This window comes from Coenobita brevimanus, chromosome 41 (genome assembly GCF_032717465.1).
Source record: "Coenobita brevimanus isolate Jiangsu-jjx chromosome 41, ASM3271746v2, whole genome shotgun sequence".
Taxonomy (NCBI): Eukaryota; Metazoa; Arthropoda; class Malacostraca; order Decapoda; family Coenobitidae; genus Coenobita; species Coenobita brevimanus.
The window spans coordinates 19097242-19112241 of NC_136994.1; the positions used below are offsets into that span (position 1 = coordinate 19097242).

General features: G+C 41.3%; 1 protein-coding gene across 1 annotated transcript in view; it reads left to right on the top strand.

The window, feature by feature from the left end:
- HDAC4 (histone deacetylase 4) overlaps positions 1-15000 on the top strand; it is a 93965-nt gene that overhangs the window by 36707 nt on the left and 42258 nt on the right. Inside the window, exons 4-7 of the mRNA XM_080270505.1 lie at positions 1038-1145; positions 5957-6046; positions 13634-13780; positions 14860-14960. Coding sequence (XP_080126631.1) covers positions 1038-1145; positions 5957-6046; positions 13634-13780; positions 14860-14960 — 446 coding nt within the window. The remainder of the gene's footprint in view (positions 1-1037; positions 1146-5956; positions 6047-13633; positions 13781-14859; positions 14961-15000) is intronic.

A 15000-nucleotide genomic window follows, 5' to 3' on the forward strand; every position in this document is an offset into this window, starting at 1 on the left:
CTTCACTTCTTTCCTTTCTTCCTTCTTACCATCGTTCCTTCCTTCTCTCCTTCCTTCATTTCCTACATCTCTCACTTCTTCCTCCTTCATTTCTCTTACGTACATTCATTCTTTTTACCCCTATTCATTTTTTTTTTCCGTCCCTCATTCAACCATCTCTTGTCTTCATTGTCCTTCTCTCCCCTTACTTTTTCTCCTCTCCTCCCTCCATCATTCCTCCATCTCCTCCTTCCTTCATACCCCCTCTTCCTCCATTCGCTCCTTCCTCCCTCCCTCCCTTTCTCCCTCCATTCGTTCCTTCCTCTCCTCATTCCGTCCGTCGTTCCTTACTTCCATCCTTCCTTCGTTTCTTCCTCCATTCGTTCCTTCCTCTCTCCCTCCCTCCCTCCCTTCTTTCATTCCTCTTCCTTCCTTCCTTCACTCCTTCCCTCCCTTCTTTCATTCCTCTCTTCCATCCTTCACTCCTCTCCTTCCCTCCCTCCCTTCTTTCAATCCTCTTCCTTCCTTCCTTCGCTCCCTCCCTCCCTCCTTTCCTCAACCACGCCACTCACAACCACCCTCCCTCACAACCCACACCCCCAAAACACACACTTAAAAAAATTAATAGGGTGTTAGGCGATTCTGAGCTCTATTATAAGTGCCATTAGAGTCTACTTAGCACATGTTCTCTAGCGAATTATTCTCCACACCCCAGTACCATGTTATATATTGTTGATGAAGAATGTGGTGATATTGGATTTAAATTTTGAATAGTGATTGTCAAGGCTAACGGTTTTTTTTTCTCTCTCCTCTTTTCCTCCTCCTCCTCCTCACTTCCCTCTCCTTACTGTCTCCTTCCCTCCTTTCCCCTCCTGTCTTTTATTCTTTCCTAATATTTCACTCCCTTTCATTCGTTCCTTCCATTCTTCCCTCCCTTCCTGGATTCCTTCCTTCCGTCATTCCTCCCTTCCCCCCTTCCATTTCTTTCTTCCCTCCCTCCCTCCATCCATTCCTTCCCTCCTTTCCTCCTTTCCTTCCCTCCTTCCTTCCTTCCACAGCTAAAGCAACAGCAGGAGATCCAGCGTCAACTCCTGCTGCACCAGTACCAACAGCAGAAAGAGCAGTTAAGAGAGCAGCACGAGAAGCAGATCCAGGAACAGATTAAGGTAGAACATTGTTATTATTATTATTATTATTATGATGATGATGGATGGTGTGAAGTCAGCAGCTCTCTCACTTATTCCCTAGCCTTATTATTATTATTATTATTATTATTATTATTATTATGGTGATGGATGGTGTGAAATCAGCAACTCTCTCACCAATTCCCTCTCATTATTATTATTATTATTATTATTATTATTATTACGGATGGTTAAGGGTGTCGGTCATCAGCTCTAACTTATTCCCTCGCCTTATTATTATTATTATTATTATTATTATACACCGTTAAGCTGCACGCCCCTTTGTTTACATGTCAAGTTGGTGGGTTCGACGCGCGTGGGTTCGGTTTGGTGGGTTCGGTTCGGATTGAATTTATAGCATTTTATTTTTGTATTTCATTTTTCTTTACTTTTTATATATTTATTTATTTATTTGCGAGAAATAATATGATAATTTGAATCCATAGCCAAAACCACTCAATCCATCCACTCCTCGTTACCTTTCTCATTATCACGTCACCTCCCTATGGATTATCTATCTATTTATCTATCAGTCTGTATCTATTGTCAGACGCCTTTTTCCCGTAAGGGGTGGCCACAAACAAATCGCCTCCATGTCGCCTTGTCCCCCACCATTTCACTGCCCTCCTTCCAACTCGCACCCCTCTCTCTCATATACCTCTCCACTCCATCCCTCCATCTCATCCTCGGCTTCCCCCTCCCTCTCCCCCTCTTGTCGAACAGTATGGCGTTAGTAGTCCCTTTGCCTGGCCTAAACGGTCTAAACCCAAACTACGTCTCATCAGTTTTCACTCTCTCTCTAATCATATCTTCTGGAACACACACACACACACACACACACACTCTCTCTCTCTCTCTAAATCCAAACTACATCTCATCAATTTTCACTTTAGTCATACCTTCTAGAATTCTCTCTCTCTCTCTCTCTCTCTCTCTCTCTCTCTCTCTCTCTCTCTCTCTCGTCCAAACTGCATGTCATCAATTATCACCCTCTCTCTAATCGTACCTTCTTGAATACTCCATTAGGCCGCCATCATTATGTTTTATGCAAGAAAGAAGGAACCCAAGGCCAGCGTAGGGCATCACCACCGTTCCCTTTACACACACACACACACACACACACACACACACACACACACTCTCTCTCTCTCTCTCTCTCTCTCTCTCTATCTCTGTCTGTCTGTCTGTCTGTCTGTCTCTGTCTCTCTCTCTCTCTCTCTCTCAAATGAAGTTAGAGTGGTTGGAATCAGGTACTTGGTCTGAAGGGGTTGATTCTGCTGTGGTGGTGGTGATGGTTGTGGTTGTGGTAGTTGTGGTGGTGGTGGTGATGGTATGGTTTTTGGGTCTCTCTCTCTCTCTCTCTCTCGTTTGTGACACGTGCGGGTTGATAAGCAAACAGTGCATTTATGAAGTTTTTTAAATTGAGCCTAATTGCCTTATTTATGTATTGTATTTATTTATAATCTTTAATCATACAATAATGAAGCACGTGATAAATAATAATAATAATAATAATAGCATAGTAATAATAATGGTAATAATAATAACTGTGGTACTAGGAGTTAATAATAATAATAATAATAATAATAATAATAGTACCGGTAGTAGTAGTAAATAATAATAATAATAATAATAATAATAATACACTGAACATGATAACATTTCGCATTCAAGGACAAATATTTATCTTCAGAATTAACTGAATAAATGTATGAAATTGCTAAACCAGATTCACAAAGGTCGCAAAACATCTCAGAAAGTTCGTAAATGCATACATCTCGAGGCAAGAAAAATCGCCAATATTAAGCCAAAGTTGCCCCAGTATCGCCAATATTTAGTAAAGCGCCCTAAATCTTATTGGTAAATGGAAATATATATGCCGGATCTACATTCAAAATCGCTAAATTGGCAACCATAGCGGAGATGTTTTATAAATGCTTCCCTAGGGACTAGTTCCCCCTGCGCGGATGACGTCAGAGGGTGATGCAACGCGGCTTGTTTACATCTCCCGACGCGGAGGAATACCAAAGGGGTCGGGGGATGGCCGGGAACAATTATGATATTAAATAGTTTCTTGACGATTCTTAATGGATTTCGAGCTAGGAAACTTTATTTTCTGCTTTATTTTTTATTTTGGGAGGATATTGGTGTACCGTCTTTACTGAACTGGTTTATTTACTGCCATATCGAGAGTAGGGATGGCGAGAAACACATAGAATTAAATTTCTTCGCGATTCTTCTTAGATTATATTATGTTAGGAAGCTAGTGTTCATTTTATTTTCTTGGTTGTTTATAGGAAATATTGGTGTATCTTGGTAATGATGAGAGTATTTAACAGGTGAATTGTGCGTCAATATTGAGACTTATTTAGAGATGACGTTGTGTGCGTGTGTGTTGATTAGAGATGGGCGTGTGTGTGTGAGTTGAGTCGAGATGTACGTGTGTGTGTGTGTGTGTGTATTCTCAGTTATTCTTGTACATATTGATACATTCCATCACACATTAACACATGCACAGCCACGAACTCTTCCATATTCCGTACCCTGACGATTTTGTGCAGTATATTGTAGTTCTTATCACATTCTCCGCGGCGATTTATTTTCCTAAACTTTTTTTCAGTGGTCCGTTTGTCAGTATTGATGGATCATGTGTAATACTGTTTCCTTCTTGCATCTCTCTCTCTCTCTCTCTCTCTCTCACACACACACACACACACACACACACACACACACACACACACACACACACACACACACATCTTTTCCATAGCGATTTATTTTGCATACTGTGAATGGATCATGTATAATACTGGTTTCTTCATGCATATTTCTCTCTCTCTCTCTCTCTCTCTCTCTCTCTCTCTCTCTCTATCCCTTAACACCTTTTCCATAGCGATTTATTTTGCTTGCTATACTTTACCACTTTATTGTATGCTGTATATTTTTATAAGTTAGTTTACACAAATCAACGAGCTATATGCAGAAATAAATCGCCAAGGAAGAGGTGATAGGGAGCTTCCTTACCTGGCGAGAATATGGGCTGTGGAATACAAGACACGTCATTTGGTTATGGTTACCGCCCAGCGTAGTAAATGGTTTCCTGGAGAGAGAGAGAGAGAGAGAGAGAGGAGAACTAAGTCAGAGAGAGAGAGAGAGAACCAAGATCATTTTCCCGCGTATTCCCGTCGGTTAAGGAAGCTCCCTAACACCTCTTCCTAAGCGACTTATTTTGCTTATCACCCCTTCCTCTTCTGTTACGAAAATCTTCTAATATCGCCTCACTTTACACAACTTACAAAAGGATATGAACCAGCCAAATAAAAAAATAAATCGCTAAGGAAAAGATGTTAGGGACCCTCCTTAACTGAAGAGAATTATGTACATTATTGAATCAGTTACGGTTTAGAGTTTTCCTCCTCGTCGATGGAGATCACGTAGCAGTTTTCCTTAATTGATTTATTTTTATATTGCATCTTAGTAAATTTATGCTTATTACTCTAATCGGGGGAAATAAGTGGCAGAGGAAAAGATGTTAAGTCCCTTCCTGTTTTTTTTTTAATGGAAGGAAGAAGGAACCCAAGGCCAGGAGTCCGTATGTTTGGGGCTTTGTATTTCATGGCAGTACTTCATTAACTTTATTATTATTATTATTATTATTATTATTATTATTATTATTTTTATTATTATTATTATTATGTGATTTTTTGCGTGGGGAAAAAATTAGAGCGATCATGATGTTAATGTTTTTCCTTTCAGTATTTCCTGCTCATATTATTATTATTATTATTATTATTATTATTATGTTGAGCTGCTGCCTATTCATTTCTGGACATGTGTAAGGAGGTGTGTGTGTGTGTGTGTGTGTGTGTGTGTGTGTGTGTGTGTGTGTGTGTGTTCCTTCCCTGACCCACCACAACCAACATTACAACAATTCTTAAACTACCACAACTACCAACATTCCTACTACCACAACTACCACCACCATAATCATGACTTCTACAATTGCTATCATGACCACCACCACCACCACAACTGCCACCACCTCTCCTACTACTACCACCACCACCACCACAACTGCCACCACCACTCCTACTACTACCACCACCACTACTACGACAGTCATGACATTACTACTACCACAACTACTATAACTTAGCCATCAACAGTACTACACCTACCACAACTACCACAATCGCAAGTACCACCATTACCACATCTACCTCCACTTCTTGCACTGTTTTATCCATTATTCCCCACAATTTCCCGTCATTTCTGATATATCGTCATTTTCCTTTAATTTCTCACCATCTCTGGCTCTATTTCCCGACTGTTTCCCACCCACAGCTCTAACGGAACCCACCAAATCCACCAGGCACATTATCTCTTCATTTCTCAGCATTTACCGTCATTTCCCAAGATATATCGTCATTTTCCTTTCATTTCTCACCATCTCTGGCTTTATTTCCCCTGTATATTCCACTATTTCCCACCCACAGCTCCAACAGAACCCAGCATTTCCACCAGGCACATTATCTCTCTTCATTTCTCAGTATTTACCGTCATTTCCCAAGATATATCGTCATTTTCCTTTAATTTCTCATCATCTCTGGCTTTATTTCCCCTGTATATTCCACTATTTCCCACCCACAGCTCCAACAGAACCCAGCATTTCCACCAGGCACATTATATCTCTTCATTTCTCAGTATTTACCGTCATTTCCCAAGATATATCGTCAGTTTCCTGTAATTTCTCATCATCTCTGGCTTTATTTCCGACTATTTCCCACCCACAGCTCCAACAGAACCTGCTCTACCATCAATTCCATCAAGAACACCAGCGTCTCTTGGAACACCAGGAAAATGAACTTCACACCCACTTAAAGGTCAGTTGCCGCGCGTGGTGGTTGCCTGACCCCTAACACTGCCACCGTATTCCCACATGGCTTGCTGCACGGTTCCCAACACCCCTGCGTTACCGGTTTATTCTGTAGGTTTCAGTGTTAAGTGCTGGAGAGTTCGCAAAACCTCCCTGTTACTGATATGTTGTTGTGTTTTTCATAGTTCTCAACACCTACACGTTACTGATTCATTCTGTACTTTTCTCACAGTTCGCAACACCTACACGTTACCGATTTATTCTGTAAGTTTAAATGGAAGTGCTGGAGAATTCGCAAAACCTCCCCATTACTAATTTGTTTTCTGTTTTTTTCATAGTTCGCAACACCTTCACGTTACTGATTTATCCTGTACCTTTTTCACAGTTCGCAAAAGTTACCCGTTACCGATTTATTCTCTAGCATTTTAACAGTTCGCAACACCTCCACGTTACAGATTTATCCTGTACCTTTTTCACAGTTCACAAAAGTTACCCGTTACCGATTTATTCTCTAGCATTTTAACAGTTCGCAACACCTCCACGTTACTGATTTATCCTGTACCTTTTTCACAGTTCGCAAGAGTTACCCGTTACCGATTTATTCTCTAGCATTTTAACAGTTCGCAACACCTCCACGTTACTGATTTATCCTGTACCTTTTTCACAGTTCGCAAAAGTTACCCGTTACCGATTTATTCTCTACATCTAACAGTAAGTGCCGGATGAGTTTGGGACAAGAGCAGTAACGGCAACAGGCATAAATATTAACTACAAAATCCCTCGTCAGTATCGGTGTTAAATTCTTCCATAAATAATAGTCCCTTAAGTATATAATTCCTATAAGTAAAATAACATACGACAGCAGGTAAATTTGTAAACCTGGAAAAATGATTCGCTGAGGCAAAGGTGTTAGGGGACCGAAAAATGCAGCAAGACAGAGAATACGTCTCGGTGTGTTTGTTAGAGCGTTCGACCTGCCTACCGATTCGGCGCTATTGTTTAACCCTCTTCGTTTGTGTGTTTATTTCTGATTAACACTGGATTTGTTTTGTGTTTTTTTGTGTGTTTGATTGTGTTGCCTGTAGTGTTGGCTGTAGAGTTTTATTATTACCATTATTTTTTTTTCCTTGGGGAGGCCTGTCGAATCGGAAAGCAGCCGAAATCTCTCCACTTCACTCCTCGAAGCAGGTGACGTGTTGTGTACGTGTCTTGCGAGATTCTACGAGATTTTGAGAGACTTCAGGTTATTCCAGGGTTATTTTTTGAGTTGTGGGTCCAAATCTCAGCCTTAATGGAGTTGATTTAAATTACTGGCTATACTGTGTTCATTCTTACTTGGCCCAAATTCTCGTCCTTTTGCAGATTACGTAGCTCAGTGGCGGAAAAAGACAGTACTATGGCTCTACATCCTTTTTGATATTATTATTATTATTATTATTATTACTAGCCCACAGAATAACCTGTTAGTCTAATCTCGTAAGACACTATATATATATTTAATCTCCTGACGATTTTCTTCAGACAATGTTCCTAACCTGAAGAAAACCGTCTGGAGAGAGAGTACCCCCCCCCCACGTCACCTGCTGGAGGGCGTAACCACCTCGCGTGACGACATCAGTTAGGGTGCCATCTGAGTGTCTTCTTAACACATCCCCTATAGCGACTTATCCTCCATATTTACATCTCAACGCCCTCTTCTGTGCCAGTGTCAAAATGTCAGTTTTTTTTTTCTCTCTCTCTCACTATCTCAAAGGGGAGAGTGACGCCCAGAATTTACCCATCCCAAACTGTCCAAGTACGAATAGGGAAGATACAAGTCTGACGGTGTAATGTGGAATATAAATCGCTTAGGAAAAGGTGTTTGGAGGCACTCAAAGCCATTTTACGATACACTTACTCAGCACAAATTAATCTCTCTGAAAATGTTGATTACTACTTCTTACGCTCCCTAACACTTTTTCCTAAGCGATTTATTTTGCTTATTACACCTTACTGTCCCACGTGTTACATAAATCCCGCCATCCCTAACACTTTCACCTAAACGATTTATTTTGCTTATTACACCTTACTGTCGTACGTGTTACATAAATCCCACCATCCCTAACACCTTCACCTAAGCGATTTATTTTGTTCATTACACCTTACTGCCCTACGTGTTACATAAATCTTCCCATTCCTAACACCTTCACCTAAGCGATTTATTTTGCTTATTACACCTTACTCTCCTACGTGTTACATAGATCAAACCATCCCGAACACCTTTTCCTAAGCGATTTATTTTCGTTATTACACCTGTCTTACGTGTTAAATCTCATCCCTCACACATTTTAGGCTTGTCGGGTAAGGAAGCTCCCTAACACCTCTTCCTTAGCGATTTATTTTTTGGATATGGCTGGTTAATATCCTTTTGTACGTTATGTATGCAGAGTATGGCGATATTGGAAGAAGTTATGTAACACAGAAGAGGGCAGTAAGGTGTAATAAACAAAATAAATCGCTTAGGAAAAGGTGTTAGGGAGCTTCCATAACCGACGAGATTAAAAGCCTTAGATACACAGGTGCCAGCTTCGTAACACCTTTTCCTGAGCGATTTATTTTGCTCATTACACCTTACCGTCCATCTCTGTGTTACATAAATCTTTGTAATATCACTATACTCTCCATAGACAACGTGTAAGAGGATTTTTAACCATCCTAACACCTTTCCTAAGCGATTTATTTTGCTTATTACACCAGACTGTTCTCTTGTTACATAAATCCTTCCAATATCGCCATACTCTGCATAAATAACGTACAGAAGGATATTAACCAACCGTATCCAAAAATAAATCGCACAGGAAAAGGTGTTAGGGGTGTTTCTTAAAGGGAAGCCATTAGAGGTGAAGGAGGGAAAGATCGGAGGTATACACTCCCTGACACACACACACACACACACACACACACACACACACACACACACACACACACACACACACACACACACACGAGCATAGTGAGTGTACCAGATGGAAGTGTCCCCGAGTGTACAAGGGACCCTATCCACTCTCTCTCTCTCTCTCTCTCTCTCTCTCGCTTTAATTTAGCACCAATAACCCAACACCCCCTTAACACCACCACCACGGCGACTTATCCTGTCATGCTGCCCTCAGACGCTTTTCACCAGCTTAGGGGGGGGGTCTTTCTAGCTGGGGGGTCACACATAGATCCCCCCCACCCACCCCAGTTAGAGGTTAGCTGAATGTAATGGTCTGGGGTAGCGAGAATGTGACAAGGATAGCAGTTGTAGTGGGTATGATGATGTGTAATTAATAATAATAATAATAATAATAATAATAATAATAATAATAATGGGGAAAATAATAATGATAATAGTAATAATAATAATGATAATAATAATAATAGCAGTAGTAGTAATAATATTAATTCTGTAATAGTGATAGCAGTAATAATAATAATAATAATAATAATAATAATAATAATAGTAACGGTAATATAGTAGTAATAATAATAATAATAATAATAATAATAATAATGATGATAATGCTACTACTACTACTATAATAATAATAATAATAATAATAATAATAATTGTAAGTAACACAAGCATGTACTGATGGATTGTTGTTATTGCTGTTGTTTGTTTGTTGTGGCAGCGATCACGTGACAAAGACGCAATGTTGCAAACTGTGGGAAGCCTTAACACCAGTCCCATAGCGATTCATTCTCCCTGGTACACCTTAATGTCTTCGTGTGTGTTATTTATTTTCGTTATTGATGTGTTTTTTAATCGGTAATATATAAGAAGGGGTGGATGTGTAATAAAATAAATCGGTAAGGAAAAGGTGTTAGGGGATATACCAAGCCAGACACACGAAGGTAAGTTTTAAGTACAGTGTTACATTAAGGGCTTACATGTACAGTGTTACATTAAGTAATACTGTTACATGTACAGTATTACAGTGCCTCAGTACAGTGTTACATTACTGTTACGTGTACAATATTACAGTGCCTCAGTACAGTGTTACATTACTGTTACATGTACAATATTACAGTGCCTTAGTACAGTGTTACATTACTGTTACATGTACAATATTACAGTGCCTTAGTACAGTGTTACTGTTACATGTACAATATTACAGTGCCTTAGTACAGTGTTACATTACTGTTACATGTACAGTATTACAGTGCCTCAGTACAGTGTTACATTACTGTTACATGTACAATATTACAGTGCCTCAGTACAGTGTTACATTACTGTTACATGTACAATATTACAGTGCCTCAGTACAGTGTTACATTACTGTTACATGTACAATATTACAGTGCTTCAGTACAGTGTTACATTACTGTTACATTACAATATTACAGTGCTTCAGTACAGTGTTACATTACTGTTACATTACAATATTACAGTGCTTCAGTACAGTGTTACATTACTGTTACATGTACAATATTACAGTGCCTCAGTACAGTGTTACATTACTGTTACATTACAATATTACAGTGCCTCAGTACAGTGTTACATTACTGTTACATGTACAATATTACAGTGCCTTAGTACAGTGTTACATTAAGTACTATTTCTACTGTGCTACTGTTTCTTGTTTCAGTGTTACAAGTACTTCTTCCAAATGTACTCTTTCAAAAAAGTACATTTTTTTTCTTTCGCATTTCCTATTGACTGATGTTTGTAGATATATTGATAAGAAAATGCAAGGAAGAGGACTTATTATTATTATTATTATTATTATTATTATTATTATTATTATTATTATTACTACTACTACTACTACTACTACTGCTACTACTACTATTACTACCACCGCCACTACTACTACTACTGTTGTTGTTCATCTTTTCTTCTGTGATTGGTTTATATTTGACTAGTAACCAAGGAGACGCATTCCTACCTCAGCTAAGTGAAATATTAGGTAGCATAAATAAGGTATTTTTTGACTAGTAACCAAGGAGACGCTGTTTGAATTAGATTTGACTAGTAACCAAGGAGACGAAGTTTGAATTAGATTTGACTAGTAACCAAGGAGACGAAGTTTGAATTAGATTTGACTAGTAACCAAGGAGACGAAGTTTGAATTAGATTTGACTAGTAACCAAGGAGACGTGGAGTTACAGATAGCATTGTTCTTATCTCAGTGCTTCCTCTTCTTATCATTTCTATCATTTAACCCTTTCATCACCACCATATCAATTCTTCCCCTTATATTTCCTACTAATGCCCGTGTAAGCTCCCTAACGCCCTTTCCCAAGCGATTTAGTTTGTCTGTTATGCCCTACTGCACCTTTGTTCAATTGCCTGACGCCTAAATTCCGTAAGGGTTGGCCACAAACAAATCGCCTCCATGTCGCCTTGTCCCCCGCCATTTCACTGCCCTCCCCCCAGCTCACACACCCCTCTGGTATACCTCTTCACTCCGTCCTTTTCTTCTGGCGCTTAAATTCCGTAAGGGTTGGCCACAAACAAATCGCCTCCATGTCGCCTTGTCCCCCGCCATTTCACTGCCCTCCCCCCAGCTCACCCCCCCCCTTTCATATACCTCTCTACTCCATCCTTCTACTCTGTGTTATATAAAACCTTCTATCTGTCTATCTGTCCATCTGTCTATCTATCTATCTATATTGCTAGACGCCTTAATCCCATAAGGGGTGGCCACAAACAAATCTCCTCCACGTCGCTTTATCATTTTCCTTCCCTCCCTCCAACTCACCCCTTCTCTCGTATTTCCACACTGTTTCACCATCTCATCCTCGACCTCCCCCTCCACGTCACTCACATACACTTCTAGTTAGTCTCTCATTCTCCAAACTCCACTCCATCCCTCCATCTCATCCTCGGCCTCCCCCTCCTCCTCACTTACATACTCTCTTCTAGTTAGTCTCTCATTCTCCACCCTGTCCACATAGCCAGACCATCTCAGTGAGTCTCCTTGGTTACTAGTCAAATACGTCCAGCGGTCTGAATACACCTGGGTTATGCACTTCTTCGTGACTAGCATCATATTCTAGTGTTATTTTCTTTAAGTTTAGTGGCATTAGAGAGAGAGAGAGAGAGAGAGAGAGAGTGAGTGAGAGAGAGAGAGAGAGAGAGAGAGAGAGAGAGAGAGAATTTAAAGGAACAGATTGAGACATGTAATACTTGAGAGAGAGAGAGAGAGAGAGAGAGAGAGAGAGAGAATTTAAAGGAACAGATTGAGACATGTAATACTTGAGAGAGAGAGAGAGAGAGAGAGAGAGAATTTAAAGGAACCGATTGAGACATTGTAATACGTGAGAGAGAGAGAGAGAGAGGAAAGGGGTGCTGGTGAGGACATCAGGATGAGTCACTGGAGGTCACTGAGCTCACACTGTCCTCTCTCTCTCTCTCTCTCTCTCTCACGTATTACAATGTCTCAATCGGTTCCTTTAAAAAATTCTCTCTCTCTCTCTCTCTCTCTCTCTCTCTCTCTCTGTCCTTCCTTTCTTTCCTTTTTTCTTTCTCATTTTGTGTGAAATTACTCTCTCTCTCTCTCTCTCTCTCTCTCTCTCTCTCTCTCTCTCTCTCTCTCTGACCTTTCTCCAGGCTTCCGGGGACATTTTAAAGGGACCGACTCTCTCTATCTCTATCTCTAATCTCTATCTCTTACTTTTATCTCTCACTTTATCTATGTATCTCTCAATCTATCTATCTGTCTATCTATCTATCTAAGTCGAATGTGTCTCTAAGCTGTTTATCTATCTGTTTATCTATCTATATTGCCATCCATCTATCTATCTATCTATCTATGTCTACGAGTATCTGTCTATCTATCTGTCTGTCTATCTATCTATCTATCTATCTATCTATCTATCTGTCTATCTATTACCCCTTCACCCAGACATCTTGTATTCTCTGCACCTCCAGACGACTCTCTCTCTCTCTCTCTCTCTCTCTCTCTCTCTCTCTCTCTCTCATAGGAAATAAGTGAATTATCTAAAATTATTATTATTATTATTATTATTATTATTATTATTATTACCATCATTTAACTAATCTGATGCTTCTCTTCTCTCCCTTACCTACCTTCCTACCTACCTACCTACCTACCTACCAACCAACCAACCAACCTATCTGCCTGCCTGCGTGTCTACCAAAAACCTACCTACTTACCTACCTACCTACCTGCTTACCTACCTACCTACCTACCTACCTACTTACCTACCTACCTACCTACTTACCTACCTACCTACTTACCTACCTACCTACCTACTTACCTACCTACCTACCTACCTACCTACCTACTTACCTACCTACCTACTTACCTACTTGCTTCCTTACCTACTTACCCACCTACTAACCAATCTACTTACCTGTATTTTTTGTATTATTATTATTATGTTACCTTCTCTCTCTCTCTCTCTCTCTCTCTCTCTCTCATTTTCCTCCCTCCTAACCTCCTCCTACTTTGTTTCTCTCTCCCTCCCGCATACCTTCCTTCCTTCCTTCCTTCCTTCCTTCCTCCCATTTTCCTCCCTTCTAACCTTCTACCTCATGCTTCTCCCTCCCTCCCTCCCTCCCTCCTTCCTTCCCTCCCTCCCTCCTCCCTCCCTATGCAAGCAGCAGTACTTGGAGCAGCAGACGCAGCGGGCAGAGGAGGAGCGTCTCGAGAAGCAGCGTAAGGAGGAGGAAAGACTGGAGGCGATAAAGAAGAAAGACAAGAGTGAGCAATCCGCCGTCGCTTCCTCCGAGGTCAAACAGCGCCTCCAGGTCAGCTTAGGTCAAAGGTCATGTGTCTGAGGGGAGCTTGGGTCATCTCGGGTCAGGGGTTACGTGATTAAGGCGTTGGGTCAGGGTGGTGTGTGGCTGTGTGAGGTCAGAAAGAGTGCATGGGATCGATTTTTGTGGGATTAGGTCAGCAACAAGGAAGAAAGGTTGTTGGTTCCTTGAAGGCAGTGATAAGAAACAGGGAAGTGTGCATGGAAGTGAAAAAAAGTTACTACATGACAGTATTGTGATGCCAACTCTAACGTATGGAAGTGAAGCTTGGACCTTGTTGGAGGGACACAAGTCAAGAGTGAGAGCAGTGGAAATGAGTTACTGTGGAGTCACATGGAGAGACAGGCTGACGAATGAGGAAGTGAAGGAGCGTTGTGGTGTGGATGTGGGTGTGATAGGAAGCGTTAGGAGAAACACACTGAGGTGGTTTGGCCATGTGGAGAGGATGGAGGGTGAGAAACTGACGAGGAGAGTGTATGTGATTGAGGTAGAGGGGGGGGAGAGGGAGGGGGAGGCCGAGAATTAGATGGAGGGATGGAGTGGAGAGGTATATGAGAAAGGGGTGTGTGAATTGGGAGCAGGGCAGTGAAATGGCGGGGGACAGGGCAACATGGCGATTTGTTTGTGGCCACCCCTTACGGGATTAAGGCGTCTGGCAGTAGCTAGAGAGATAGATAGGTCAGCTTGAGTCAGGGGTCACATTTAATAGGGTAGTTTGTGAGTAGTTGTTGTGGTTCAGTGTCATACGAGGTCAGAGGGTGATTAGGGAGTGCCGTGAGAGAGAGGTCAAGGAACGAAAGGCCATGCAGACGAGGACAAGAGCGAGGACAGTCTCCCTACAGGTCATCTTGGGTCACAGGTCACACTGGGGGAGCTGGGTCAAAGGTCACGCATGGGCGATGGCTATTAGAGGTCACAGTGGGGGTTGTTAGTGAGTTTGTGTGTGTGTGTGAGAGAGAGAGAGAGAGAGTCAGCATAAGGACAGGGAAGACGACAGAATGAGATATAACAATGACCTGATTTAACCTGAGAGAGAGAGAGACCCCCTAATCCCCCATCTTGCCCCCCAGGAGGTAATATTGAAGAAGCAGAGAGAGCAGGCGGCAGTGTCAGCAGGGGCAGCAGGGGTGGCCGGAGCGACGGGCCTCTCACCGGCACCACTACGTAATTGGTGAGTCTAATTGGGTGGTTGAGGGTCGTTAGGGTGTGTA